Source organism: Brachyistius frenatus, unplaced genomic scaffold (assembly GCF_029030835.1).
Source record: "Brachyistius frenatus isolate BFR_SWC_R1_liver_20210118 unplaced genomic scaffold, ASM2903083v1 Contig_54, whole genome shotgun sequence".
NCBI lineage: Eukaryota > Metazoa > Chordata > Actinopteri > Embiotocidae > Brachyistius > Brachyistius frenatus.
Window position 1 is genome coordinate 2,281,638 of NW_027210653.1, and position 12,860 is coordinate 2,294,497.

General features: G+C 41.7%; 1 protein-coding gene across 1 annotated transcript in view; it reads right to left on the minus strand.

The window, feature by feature from the left end:
• Positions 1-12,860, minus strand: part of LOC138624734 (ADAMTS-like protein 1) — a 93,528-nt gene that overhangs the window by 47,665 nt on the left and 33,003 nt on the right. Inside the window, exon 2 of the mRNA XM_069705188.1 lies at positions 10,110-10,226. Within this exon, the coding sequence (XP_069561289.1) occupies positions 10,110-10,226 (117 nt within the window). The remainder of the gene's footprint in view (positions 1-10,109; positions 10,227-12,860) is intronic.

The following is a 12,860-nucleotide window of genomic DNA, read 5'->3' on the forward strand; positions in this document are numbered from 1 at the left end:
GAACTGTTGTGAAAGGTCCTCAGTGTTTTAACGGCTCATAAAGCAGGTCAGGATGAAATAAAATAAAAATAACATTAACACTTTAATCCTGATCCTTTAAAATCATTTTGGCACGATGTGTACTTGACTGCTTTTGCGGCGCTTAGCAGATGAGCTTCTCCAAATTCTGTGTCTGTTGCTGTACATCTGGGACTCATCACTGAAATTAATACCACATTGCTGGACGAATAGACTTTTGTAAATCTCATACTCATTGCTACGACCAACCAAGACACAACCACATTTAACTTGTTGTATCATTAAGAGGGTAATACGCCTGATCTGCGGAAGACCACAAGGAAGGACATGTTATCTGAAGCAAGCCTGTGAGACATCAAGCGTCTAATGTGAGATCTTTCTTTTGATTTTGGAGGAGAGGTATATTTGCTGCACATAATTTTGCTACCAGTCATCAGATCGTTTCTACGTTTCAACTAGTTTGGCAGATGTTTTTGTCTGCAAAACTACAGCAAACACATCCTAACAGCACACAAACGCAGGTTGATAAGGAGTAAATCTTATCTTTTATTTTTTAACCTTACACACCAGCCTTCATCTACTGAAGTCGACCAGAACTTGGCCAAACCACCAATCCTGCAACATTAGAAAATCAAGAAGTGATAAGATAAAGAGGAAATGTAAAATGTACTGATCTGCCTCCATGTGCAATATCAGGCGATCAGTTTATTGTCTACTATCCTCTTAGCCTTAAAATGGGAGGAGAATGAATACAGTGAAAGTAGGTATGAATGAAACTTGTTGGATCACTCTGGGACACTGAAGGAAATAGTGCTGGCCTCCAAAAAGAAGTTCTAACATTTTGTACTAAACAACTTAATATTACATGTAAAAGTAAACCTATCAGATTACCACATAAACAACACTTAAGTTTAAGGTTGCTGTATTTGCAATAAATACAATACACTAGTGTTTCAGTTGCATGTTGGTGTACTTAATGTAAACTCCATATACTACTGTCTAATAAGAATAAAATGCCCAAAATAATAATAAAAAACCGGATCGAGTCTGTGTGTGCACGTGCTCTTCTTTCAATGGGGTTTTGAGTGCTGCACAACCAGAGATACGGAGTCAAGCACCGCTCTGCGTCTAAGTGCGTAGTGTGTGTAACTGGCAGTCTGTGTATAAGTGTGTATAAGCACGAGAGCGACTGAAGGACTCAAATGAACAGAACCTAAAGAGATCCCTAAGTTATGTTTATTTGAAGTCAAAGGCTTACCTCTGTGTTGTATAAAGATTTGTTCTAAGTATGCCTTCTTGTGTTGCAAGCATTGTTCACTTTTCAGCTTGGAAGAGAGTCAGGGTCATTTTTCAATTTTGTGGTTTGTGAACTGATTACATTCTCTCCCAGAGAGCAAAAACGGTGTGTGAGTGTGTGCAGGAAGGTGCGATCCAGCGTGGATAGATTTGTGGACTCGCTGTAGGTCTGCACACAGACACTTCATGTTAATACTCAGAGTACTCAGACCCTGATGATAATATTTATATAATTATGGTAAAAAAAAAAAAAAAGATTTTCCAGCATTGCTAAGTGGAATGTTACAGAGCAACATTGTCATGCACCAGGAAGTGATGTTGGAAAACTTTAAGTAGTTACCATTTTGATATACATGCTAAGCCAGTTACCAAGTTTAAATGTCATCTATTGTTATCTTCGTTCGTTTCATGTTACTGAATCCAACTTCCTCGTGAATAAAACCAGGAAACGTGTCAAGGGAGAATTTATTTCAAGACTTACAGCAAAACATCACAGGAGGTAATTCAAACCAAGGAGTTACTCTATTACACCTCACAATCAATGATTTCTTCTTTTTAACACTATGTTACATGATAAAGCACAGTCATCGACATGTTCGATCCAATTTATAGACGTCTCTGCATTCTAAGAAGACCTGCGAATTTTAAAAGTGCAACAACTCCTTCCAGTAAACCGAGCAACCAATCCGACCTGGACCAGAACAGAACATGGCGCTCCAGATAGGAAAACTTGTAGTTGTGTATGTTTGTTCTACCGCTGTAAATTACATGTCCAACCAGCACCACACAGAGCAATTAGAGCCCACATTAAAGCTTTGGGTTGCAGCTTGCCCACTGTTTACCCTAAACTCTGCTCCGCATGGCTGGCAGGGATCCTTCAGCAGCAGGTAATTGCAGCTGTAACTCAGGTTACTGCTGATACTTACATACTGAGGATTGGCTACATACTGTAGGCGGCCTGAGCCAAGTGTCCACGAAGAACAGGCTTACCTTGAAGTGCCACTGAAGTTATTAAAGTTAGTAACTGCCTCCCTGCAGTTAGTCAGTTTATTCCAAGTCCGGAACCACAAGGTGAAGGTGAAGGTGTTCGAGAGAAGGTTTTATTGAAAACAAACTTGAAAACAAGTCCAAGAATGAGGGTGGAGGTTTCAGTTCCAGAAGAAGAACTTGTTAGATTGAGATATTATTATTTGGCTGCTGTATCCTTGTTTTAAAAACTGTGTCAAAATTAAATTTTGCATATGATGCTCTTATTCAACCGGAGTAAAACCACAATCATCGCGAAGGCCTTGAATGATCTCCTCCACGTGCACAAACACACATCCAGAGCCAGAAAATAAAAGGCCTAATGGTAACAATCGCCTCCACTTGGAGGCAATTAGTCTGCTTGGAGCCAAAACCCCAGAGCTAAGACATCCAAAAATTCCTGGATGAAACTTTTTGGCATCGGCATGTCCCTATTGTGTGAGTGTGTCTCCGATTGTGTCTGTGCATGCCTGCGTAAATGCATGTCGAACGTGGGAAGAATACAAACATCTGCAACAGCAGGGAGTGCAACCTGAAATGTAAACAATTAGAAATCAATCACTCGCCCAGAAAATCTGTGCGTGCCTTCACACGCCAAGGAGGAGCAGCAGATACTGCAGACGGGTGAGGAGATAGGAGGGGGGGGGCGCGGTTTACCCATCAATCAAAGACATCGTTTTATGCGAGGTGACATGTGATAGTGTTGAATGCTTAAGGTGCAGAAATCACAAACACATGGATTCTTGTATAAAACAGTGCAGTATATGCGCATGTCTGCATGCAAACACAAACAACTATGGGATTACACGAGGGTACGCTGTGCAAGAGTCAGATGGGAGTTTGCGTGCAGCAGTAGCCAGTAAAAGACACACTACTGGCTGCACGCGCGCGCGCACGCACACACACACACACACACACACACACACACACACACACACACACACACACACACACACACACACACACACATTTGTTATGTGGGTGTTGTGGCGAGGTCTTGTCCCTGGTGGTATTACCTCAGCAGCACCACTCCATTACCCACAGCGCACTGATGTGAGACCACATGAAGCAGGCGGAGATATGCGCTGTGGCACGGCGTAGGCCAAGGATTTACTGAGCACATATGCTGAAGGAACAAACACGGGGGTGAGAGAAAGATCCCCAGTCCAAAGCCACGTGGCTTCACACCACATTCACCAGCGCTCAGCACTTTCTACACGAGCGTTGGGACCAAGCCTCCAAACAGCACTTGCATGAGCCAAACATCAGTCAGCTAGCCAAGGCGTACAATTCAGGAAGGCAACAGTCTTCCAATTCACTGCTCTGGTTTTCAGTCCTTTACTTCTCTTGTTTTAAAGAAAACGAGCTTCAATTCTAGCTTAAACAAAAGAGGAGTGGTCCTGGCTTGTCACAAGCAAATTTCAACAAAGTCAGGGTATTTTTTTTTACTTCTGGCGATGCAAAAACAAACATTTGCATTCATGGCAAACTGGAGTCACAGACTTAGCTATGAACTCACTGTTTAGACTCTAGGTTTTCCAATCCAACTGCAGCATGGGCTGCTTCACGTAGAGGCAGTGTTTCTAATAAACAGCTCAGCCGATCGCATGCAACGTGGAGAATTCCAGAGAAATCGATTCCTCTAAAGAAAACAAATCTAATAATGAATAAATTTAAGGACTAAAATGCTTTCACAAGACAGCGATGGGACACAGCATGGTTTTTATTACGATTGGGTAGAGATGAGCGGGAAATGCATGAAAGATTATACTTCAAACTTCTACATGACAGCATACCAGTGAATGTTCCGCTCCACTGCTCCACCACTGCTCTACTTTAGTATCCCCAAATGTAGTGCATTGATGTGCTTTAAAGAAATACAACCCTAACAATATCTGGACAGTGTTTTTCAGTTGAAGATGTCCCTTCTCCTCTAACAGTGCACCAAAGTTCAAGGTTTGTGAAACATCCTTTTGAAAAAAACATTGAAAAAAAAATTGATATGTAAAGATTTGAAGGAACTTAATTTAAGTTTTTTTTTTTTTTAAATATTAATCATTGCGGGAAAGATAACGTTATCTTTTATCTTGGCTCCAAAAAAAACCTCCAAGAGACTCCCATTTAAAACATTTTAACTTCCTTAATGAAATACAAAGTCAATAAATTCCTTCCAAAAGTCATTATAGTGTCATTAGCTAACCTCAATCCTAATCAGTGTCCAGGTGGTAAATAATTGCATAATTAATACAATTTTTGAACTGAAAGAGAGGTTTGTTTTGGGGGCATGCCTGGATTGACTGACATCCAGTTGGGTTGCCAGTATATGTGGGTGGGCATCGTGTCCTCAGATTCTCACTGAGATTGAGTTAGATCCTCCGCTCGCTTCTCACCTGCTTGTCCAAATATGATCACTTCTGGGACGGCCCAAATGTCAGACTTCCATACAGCAGCACATATGCACATTGTGTGTATTCTTGAGGCCTAATGAATGTGCTTCTTAGATTTCCTTCCTTAAAAAAACATTTTCAGAGACGATTATTTTGGCAAAATTTGAAACCTACTGGGTTTAGATCCATGTCCTTTCCTTCTCAGTCTATACACCGTCCCGCACATACCTCTGTGTCTGTCCTTGTAAACATGCAACAGATATTACCTTGAAAGCTGTAAAGGTGAAATGCACTTGCTAAACATAAATTTCATGTCATCAAAAGCTCACAAATGTCTGAAAACTTTCAAATTGACATGGTGGTATAACACCAGGAGGCACAGCGCATAGTAGAAAAAACTTGAGCCTTAACATCCTCTCACCCTGCCAAAGCTAATACGTCCATCCTTTTAATGAAGACAAATGAAGTGTTTAATTGTACAAGACCGTTGCCCTTTCCACCTGGCGCTATATGCAAAACACAGCTGCCAAGTCACCGTGCAGCTGAGCATGACCTTTTTCCCTGCAAACTGCTGCTGCTGCCGTGGCCACTGATTGCTCTCCATGCTTGCCACTTCGACTGGGCCTTGGCCCTACTAGCCCAATCCCAATTACTCCGAACCCTAACACCCTGAACAAAATGCAGGACCGCCTCGGCTCTTGTTCACCCTGACGCTTGTAAGAAAAACAAAAAAAAACAGCCCTGAGGTGCAATTGAGCGTGTTAAAGACATTAAGGCCTGAATTGCTTGGCATGTAATGAGGTGGGATGGGCGCAGGGTAGAGAGCAAGACATCTAACCAAACATCAAGCATCTATCAGAAAAGATGAGAGGGAGAAAAGGTGAGAAAATACAACAACAGCGCAAGAGGACACAACCACTATTCCATGAAACATGTGAAGACAGGCAGAGGGGAAGTGTCTTCACACAGGGCCATGAGTCGTTGCTGCAAAGTGGGGGTCTAATGACGGTCATTACCAACCTCTTAACTGTCACAACCTATAATATCCTGGTCCTTCTTGGTCTGTTTAACACAAAGTGTGACCCAGAGCAGCAATCAGTGCGTCTTGACCCTCAGAGCTGGTAAAATGGTTCACAACTTATGGAACCAATAGACCTTTCAGCAATGCACTACTGCATTACGTCTACATGAAAAGTACTTTCAATATAAAGGTAATTTAGAAACATAAGTAGTGAAATGTAATCAAGCACTTGACTAAATGCATTTATACTTTAAAGATGTACTAACCAACAGTTTTTACATGAAGAAACAAACTTTTTTTTTAGTGCCTTTCAGCACATTGTTTTGATTTTCAGCCTGTAAATATCAAACTCTTTGCCCTCATTTCCAGTCATGATCTGGCAAAAAATAGCACAATGTTAGTTACCAAAGCAAAGCATCTAGAAAGCTAAAGAGTTAGAGGTTTTTTTCTCCAGAGTGGGGACATTTTGTGGACTGACACTCATGAGGTGGAAACATGATCCCAAATGAATTTTGATGTTGCTTTGTCTCCATTTAATCGTTTTACATATAAAGGAGCAACTGTTTGCTAACATGTTAGCCATAATAGCTTCATTAGGTGCCAATATGCCATATCTCACGGACGTTTAAAGGAGAACTGGATGCAAGATGGTGCCTCATTCATTCGAACGAAAGTTGCGCAGTGGCAAACACAGCGAAAAAGTTTGTCATGCTTCTGCTGTGAGATATCTGGATGCTCCACATACCCATAGATACACATTATTCTCCTCTTCTGTTGAGCCCCTGGAGAGGATGAATGACTGAGATTTCCTCCAGCTAAACTGACTGACAAGCTCATCTTGCTGCACACACAAATGGGCTTAAATAAAATAATCAAACACGTCTATAGTATTTCCAAATGTTATTAAACCAAATGGATCAAATTCTGATGCCCAAAAGAGTCATTTTGTCGCGTTTGTAATTCTCAGATGTATTCACTGTTTCACAGCTGCTCCTCTTCCAAGGGTTGTGTGTGGGAAACATGTTTTTTTGGGCCAGTGTGCATCATGTGATGAATACGTGTCCGTCATGCCAAGATCATCGTCCGGCCCAGCGTTGTTCCTGGGGACCTGCCATATGTAGTGTTTTCAGCTTGTTCTGCTGCCCTCTAGTGGCCAACAAATCCAATGAAATCAGATTTAAACATAACTTGACATAACAGATTTATGTTACAGTTTGGATTTGTTTTTATTTCAAAGAAGTGAAAGGAATATGTTTTCATGTGAGGTCAGCACTGCGGGTGGGAAATTTCACTATCACACAAACACAGTAGAAACCGACGCACACGCGCAAATTCATCTGGTGAATGTAGGATCAGCTTTCAGAAACCCACTTTAAAGTTGCCTGTTGACAGGATGATCATATTTACCGTCTAGACGGTAGCGGCTGAGGAGAAAACCGTGTGGTGCGTCTTTCTAACTCCGTTCTCCTTTTTTATCCAAAGGCAGTTTCTTTGTCCCAACTTTTATGTTTACAGTACGTGATCTCTGTCGTGCTTTCTTTTTTTCTCTGTCAATCTCCCCAAGGTGGAGTGGTAGCTGCCACCCCTGTATCGCCTATCGCCTACAAGAGGCACCTCAATGGCGATTGAGTTTCAAACTGCTAGATTTGTTTTCTCTTTGCGGTTAAACACAATTGGCAATTGAAACGTTTTCAAAAGTCATCATTTTAATGTTTATTTTGAAGATTTTTAGCCAGCCAAAGTTCTTTAAAGTGCAGCAAACATGCTGGAAAGTGAATTCAATTAATGGCAAAACAATGAGTGGGAATAGCTAGATTTATGAGCCGCCTCTCTGTTTATCTTCACAGTCTTACTTATTCAGTCTTGTTTCACAGACCAAAAAAAACTTTCTCAGACTCAGCAGCCAACATTTCAGCCATCGGACCCCCCGCACACTTTGATAAGGAACTTCTCAACCCGGTAAACTGACTTAATATCTGTTTATGAATGCTGACGTTACTGAAGCTCTGCAGTAAATGCCTGCCATCACATAATGAATCTGGGTTAATTTACAGAGGTATGTTTGGCCCTTAGCTGTGTAAGACAGCTCTATTCCATCGAAGTAGCTCGCACGGAGGCTGCCAGGAAAAACACTTGCCTTTGGAGGGAACAATTCATCTGTGGCCCTCTTGGGGGATTGGGTAGAGGGTGCTGGGGAGGTCAGTCGTATTGCCCACCGACTGACCCAGGCACATAGTCATGAAAGTTAAACAAGAGAAAGCGAATACACTTGAGTCACAGATCCGCTTCCTGGGTTGCTCGCTAATTAAGCTGCGTTTATCTTGGCTTTGAATCAAGCTTAATATTGAACCGACATCCAACATAGAACAGCGCTACAGGCGCACAGAGACTGAAACCAGCTGAGTGCTGAAAGGAATCGCAAGTGTGGCTCCTGGGAGTCTGTAGGCTCCTCATCTGAACACGTTAGCATCACATATGCAGCAAAGAACAGTTCAGTTTAAGAAAACACCTTTTTCTATTCTGCCAATCAAATAAATACTTGGGGACTCCTACATCCAGTTTTAGAGCTACTGATTTCTCTTCTTCTGACCTTGAAATTGCAATAAAAGTCAACCTGCACACTGACATCTTCATCTCTCCTCTTTTGTAATGGCATCAGTCTTAAAAAGGTCATACTGCAGCTTTCTGTCGGGCTTCTGTTCAAATTCGTCTGTCCTTTCCCAAATCGTCAAGCTAATTCTTTGATTTCCAGTAAAAGGGGATCAATCCAATATTTTGTCACTACCAGAGCGCCTGTGTGTCCATGATAAATATAACGCAAACAAAATCATTTTAAAGAAACCAATAAAGAGTAAGTGAGGCTTAGATAGCATGAAAACAGTATGTAGGAGTAGATATATAAAAACCCTTTGTATGATGTTTGGCTTGAAAATCACTCAAAAAACAGCTGATGCTAATTCAAATATGTTCCTGAGGTCAGTGCATCATAAATCACACTGCCACTTGGTTACAACAAGAAATCCAAATGACATAACGATAGCTGTTTGTGGTTTGTAACTACAGCACTAAAAGCCTGTACCACAGTATTTAAATTACGGACTTTTAATAGTTTTTAAATGTTTTTTTCCATGAAGTCTGACTTTGGGATTTAGACGAGCACGTAAAAAGCAAAGACAGATGACAAATACTGGCAAATATAAATCACTTAATTATACCAGGTGGGGCAAACTCTACAGACAGAACCTGGAACCATCTCTGCCCACCACCGATCTGTGAGGCCGTCCAGCACATGTGAATCTACACACAAGTCCTCGTGATCCTGCTGGAAAGTGTGATGCAGAGTTCAAGCAGATCCTTTGTTTCAAAAGAAATGCCACTGTATTTGATTAAGTGTTCAGTGGGCGATGAAGGCTGCTGAATATTCAGTATGTTAGAGTCAAATGGTCATTCAGTGAAGCGTGGACACTTGTGAAAGGTGTGCTGAGGGACTTTTCACCTTTCACCTCACTATGACTGTGGTCATATATAAATGCACATAAACCAGAAAAATGTGAGTAGAAGTCAGATCAATTATATAATATCCTCACAGCAAATAGAAACGTGCAACATTAGAAATCGTCTTAAGACTGCGATAACGAAATACTGTCCTCAAACCTTTAATCAGTTTTAACAGTTTGCTGTAAAATTGCGCCAGAACCAATCCCATCACAAAGGAATGATGAGCTCCACACTAACAACTGCAGCTTCCAAAACACCCAATTAGATAAAACATCTGTGTGCGAGACTGTCTTCAGAAAGCTGCTACGGGCAGGACTCATGTCTCCTCAAAGGTGATGACAGAGTGGGAGTAATGTGCTGCTGCTGCAAAAAAAAAAGCACCCCACCCTCGGACATGTAACGAGTATTACGTGTGTGTGTGTGTGTGTGTGTGTGTGTGTGTGTGTGTGTGTGTGTGTGTGTGTGTGTGTGTGTGTGTGTGTGTGTGTGTGTGTGTGTGTGTGTGTGTGTGTGTGTGTGTGTGTGTGTGTGTGTGTGTGTGTGTTTGTATGTGCTGCCCTGTTTTGCATCAAGCTAGGTCAGCCTGCAGTCAGATTACACCTCCCCTCCCGAGGTCCCACGATCATCATTCACTTGCATTCATTACTGAGGTACAAACTCGATGATTATTCACTCCTCTGGTGTGGTGTGCAACATTAAACACACTGTGATAGATTTATTAGCTGATTTAGTATTATATGACATCTCAATTTGTTTTTCATGTAAGTTATAAAGGAACGAAAGCCGGAGTTTATGTTTGAAAGAAAAAGAAAAAACACTCCAGAGTAAGTGGTTTTTTTCTTCTTTTGAATTCAGAAACTTACCGGGTCTTCTGGTTTTTGACTGCTGTCGTGGAGAGGCTCTTCAGGAAGGTGATCTCGTCGAATCAGAGTGAACTCCCTGATGAACACTGCTTCGCCATTGTTGGCCCACACGGCAACCTAAAAAAACAAATATACAGTCACAAAAGTCCTGTAAGTCAACAGAAGTGAAACAGACAAACCAAAGGGGCAGCACGGCAAACAGGAGCCAGGAGCTCTGGTCGGGCAGTTTATGGATGCAAAGGCCTCATTAAGCTTTAAACAATGTTCTTGTCTGATGAGAAAATGCAACCCCGTGTCCCGCTACCATACGTTATATACCTGTCAGTCCACTGGAACACCGTGTCAGTGTTACGTTTTGCCTCACTTAGGCGTGAAAAGTTAGGTGACTTATAGGTTTAGGCAGCAAAAACCACGTGGTTAGGTTTAGGAAGGGATCATGGTTTGGGTTAAAATAACTTAATTTCATGCAAGTAACATTGCAAACCACAAGTAAGTTAAAAACATACATTACGTAACTTACTTACATTACTTACAAGAAATCCATGTTGACTTTTGTTTTCTCACAGTCTTAAACACCACTCTGTATCATGCTGTTTTTGTAAGACAATTACGCAACTTTCATACAATCACGCCCATTTCACATGGTAATTTCATAGATGTGCGGAGTGTAAAAGTAAGGCAGGGTTTGAACTTCTTAATGGAGCTCTAATTCCTCACATAACTACTTCTGTGTGAACGCCTTTAACGAGTCTCTGAAAGTGTGCACCTTTACACTCATTTGTACCACAAAGGTGAAAAATGAACAGCATTTCTTCAGAAAATGTACGGCGGTAGTGTGATGCAGGTGAAGAAAAGGGTTTTGTTTATTATTGAAGTGTGCAATGAGTTTTTAGTTGTTATGCTATAGTGTTTCCACTAGATTTCCCCACTCTGCTTGGGAGCAATGATGGTAAATTTAAGTAGGATTTTAGTTTCTGAACTGAACAATTACTGGGAGCAATGATGGTAAATTTAAGTAGGATTTTAGTTTCTGAACTGAACAATTACTGTTTTTTTCTTTTGGTTTGCTCTCTCAACCACACATCCCTCTTGATGATGGCAATGGTTACAGGCTCCGGAGGAATTCACAGCAGAAGAGATCTGATATCACAAGACGTAGTAACCCACGTCTTCAGGGCAGACTGCTGGAGGGTGTTGTGAGGGGCATCTTGGATAGGGCCCATTAACAGCACAGCGGGGCCCCGCATTCTCAAGGATGCACAAATTGACAGCGCAGGGGGCCCTCAGCTGCTCTCCGTGGGTCATAAACACCCTGTAATGACCCGGTTCAACTGACTGCCTCCCGGGCCTGTGTGACAGCAGTACGAACAGAACAGGGGATGTGGGTTTTGAGGTTCTTCACATTGTCGGGGGTTGCAGATTTTCAGTTGTGGTGCAAAAAAAAATAAAAAAGTGCTGCTAAGCAACTGCAGCAAAACTTGCAGCAGCTTTCTGTGGGAAAGAGCCACAGGATGAGCTCTTAAATAAGACAAATCAAATCTGGTTTAAAGCCCTCCACTCAGCGCTGCTTAGCTGCAGTCACTTAGACTGTTGAGGTTTCTGTAACAACAAGTCACTGCAGTACAATGTGGGGCATAAGCCTGCTTGAATGACAAAGACCATAATGTACAGGCACATTTTTGTTGGTCATGTATCTGCAGATGTGGCAGCTGTTAGACCACATGTAATATGTTAGTTTATCTGTTTCTGAAGATGAATAGAAAGAAAACATTTTACATTAGACCAGTTCTAATTAGCCACATGCAATGTGGCTGTACGCGGTGGTCAGGAATGAGACGATGGAGTGTGAAAACTCAGCTTATACTTGTGAGAAAGTGGTAAAACATACTGCTGGTAATTTAATACAGCACGTTTCTCAACAGTGTCTCAACAGTTTAAAGAACTTGAAACTATACACACAAGTGAATTCAGTTGCATTTAACATGGGAAACCAAGAGCTGAACCGACACGACTTACACTGCGGTGAAGCGTGTCCTTTCTGCCATCAATGCTGAAAATTAAAATGTTGCACAACCACAAGTCAGGGGTAAGGCAAACATAAGTCAGGCATGCAAACACCAATGTGTGTGTGTCAGCTACGATGGACTGAAAACAACTTGAGTGACCAGATGTCCTTGCTCAAGGCTAAACGGAGGCCCCACTGAGATGGACACGCCGATTGTTTTTTTCTCAGGAGGTTTTTTTTTTTTTTTACGCCTTCCCCGAATACAGAAATTATTTTCTCACACACTTTTAGTGTGTTAAGACCACACAAATCTGACAGACATTTCCTTCATTGCCTTCATTTTGAAAAGTGCATCTGTCCTCCTTAAAGAAGTGCTGGAACTGGAGTGAGCTACAGGCTAATGGTGCATGGCAGGTACACTCTCCCTCGTTGGAGTCCTAAAAGGGGGATCTATCAACTCGTTTCCCAAAGAAAACAAGCTGGCTGTTCAGTGCCAATGTCAAGCATCCTGAACACCCCCACTGGACGACAAAATTAGGAACTGGCAGAAGACATGATGTACTGAGTTATGCTAACATTATCATAGCATTATCCTTTATTTGCACATGGTATCTCCAACAAAGTACATCGAACTATAAGAGCTCTTTGTGAAATGTGATTTGAATTTGTGCTGCTTTCAGTTCCACTAATACTCTAAAAAAAAACACCAGATGCTAACTGCACGAAAAAACAAATGAGGCAAATAA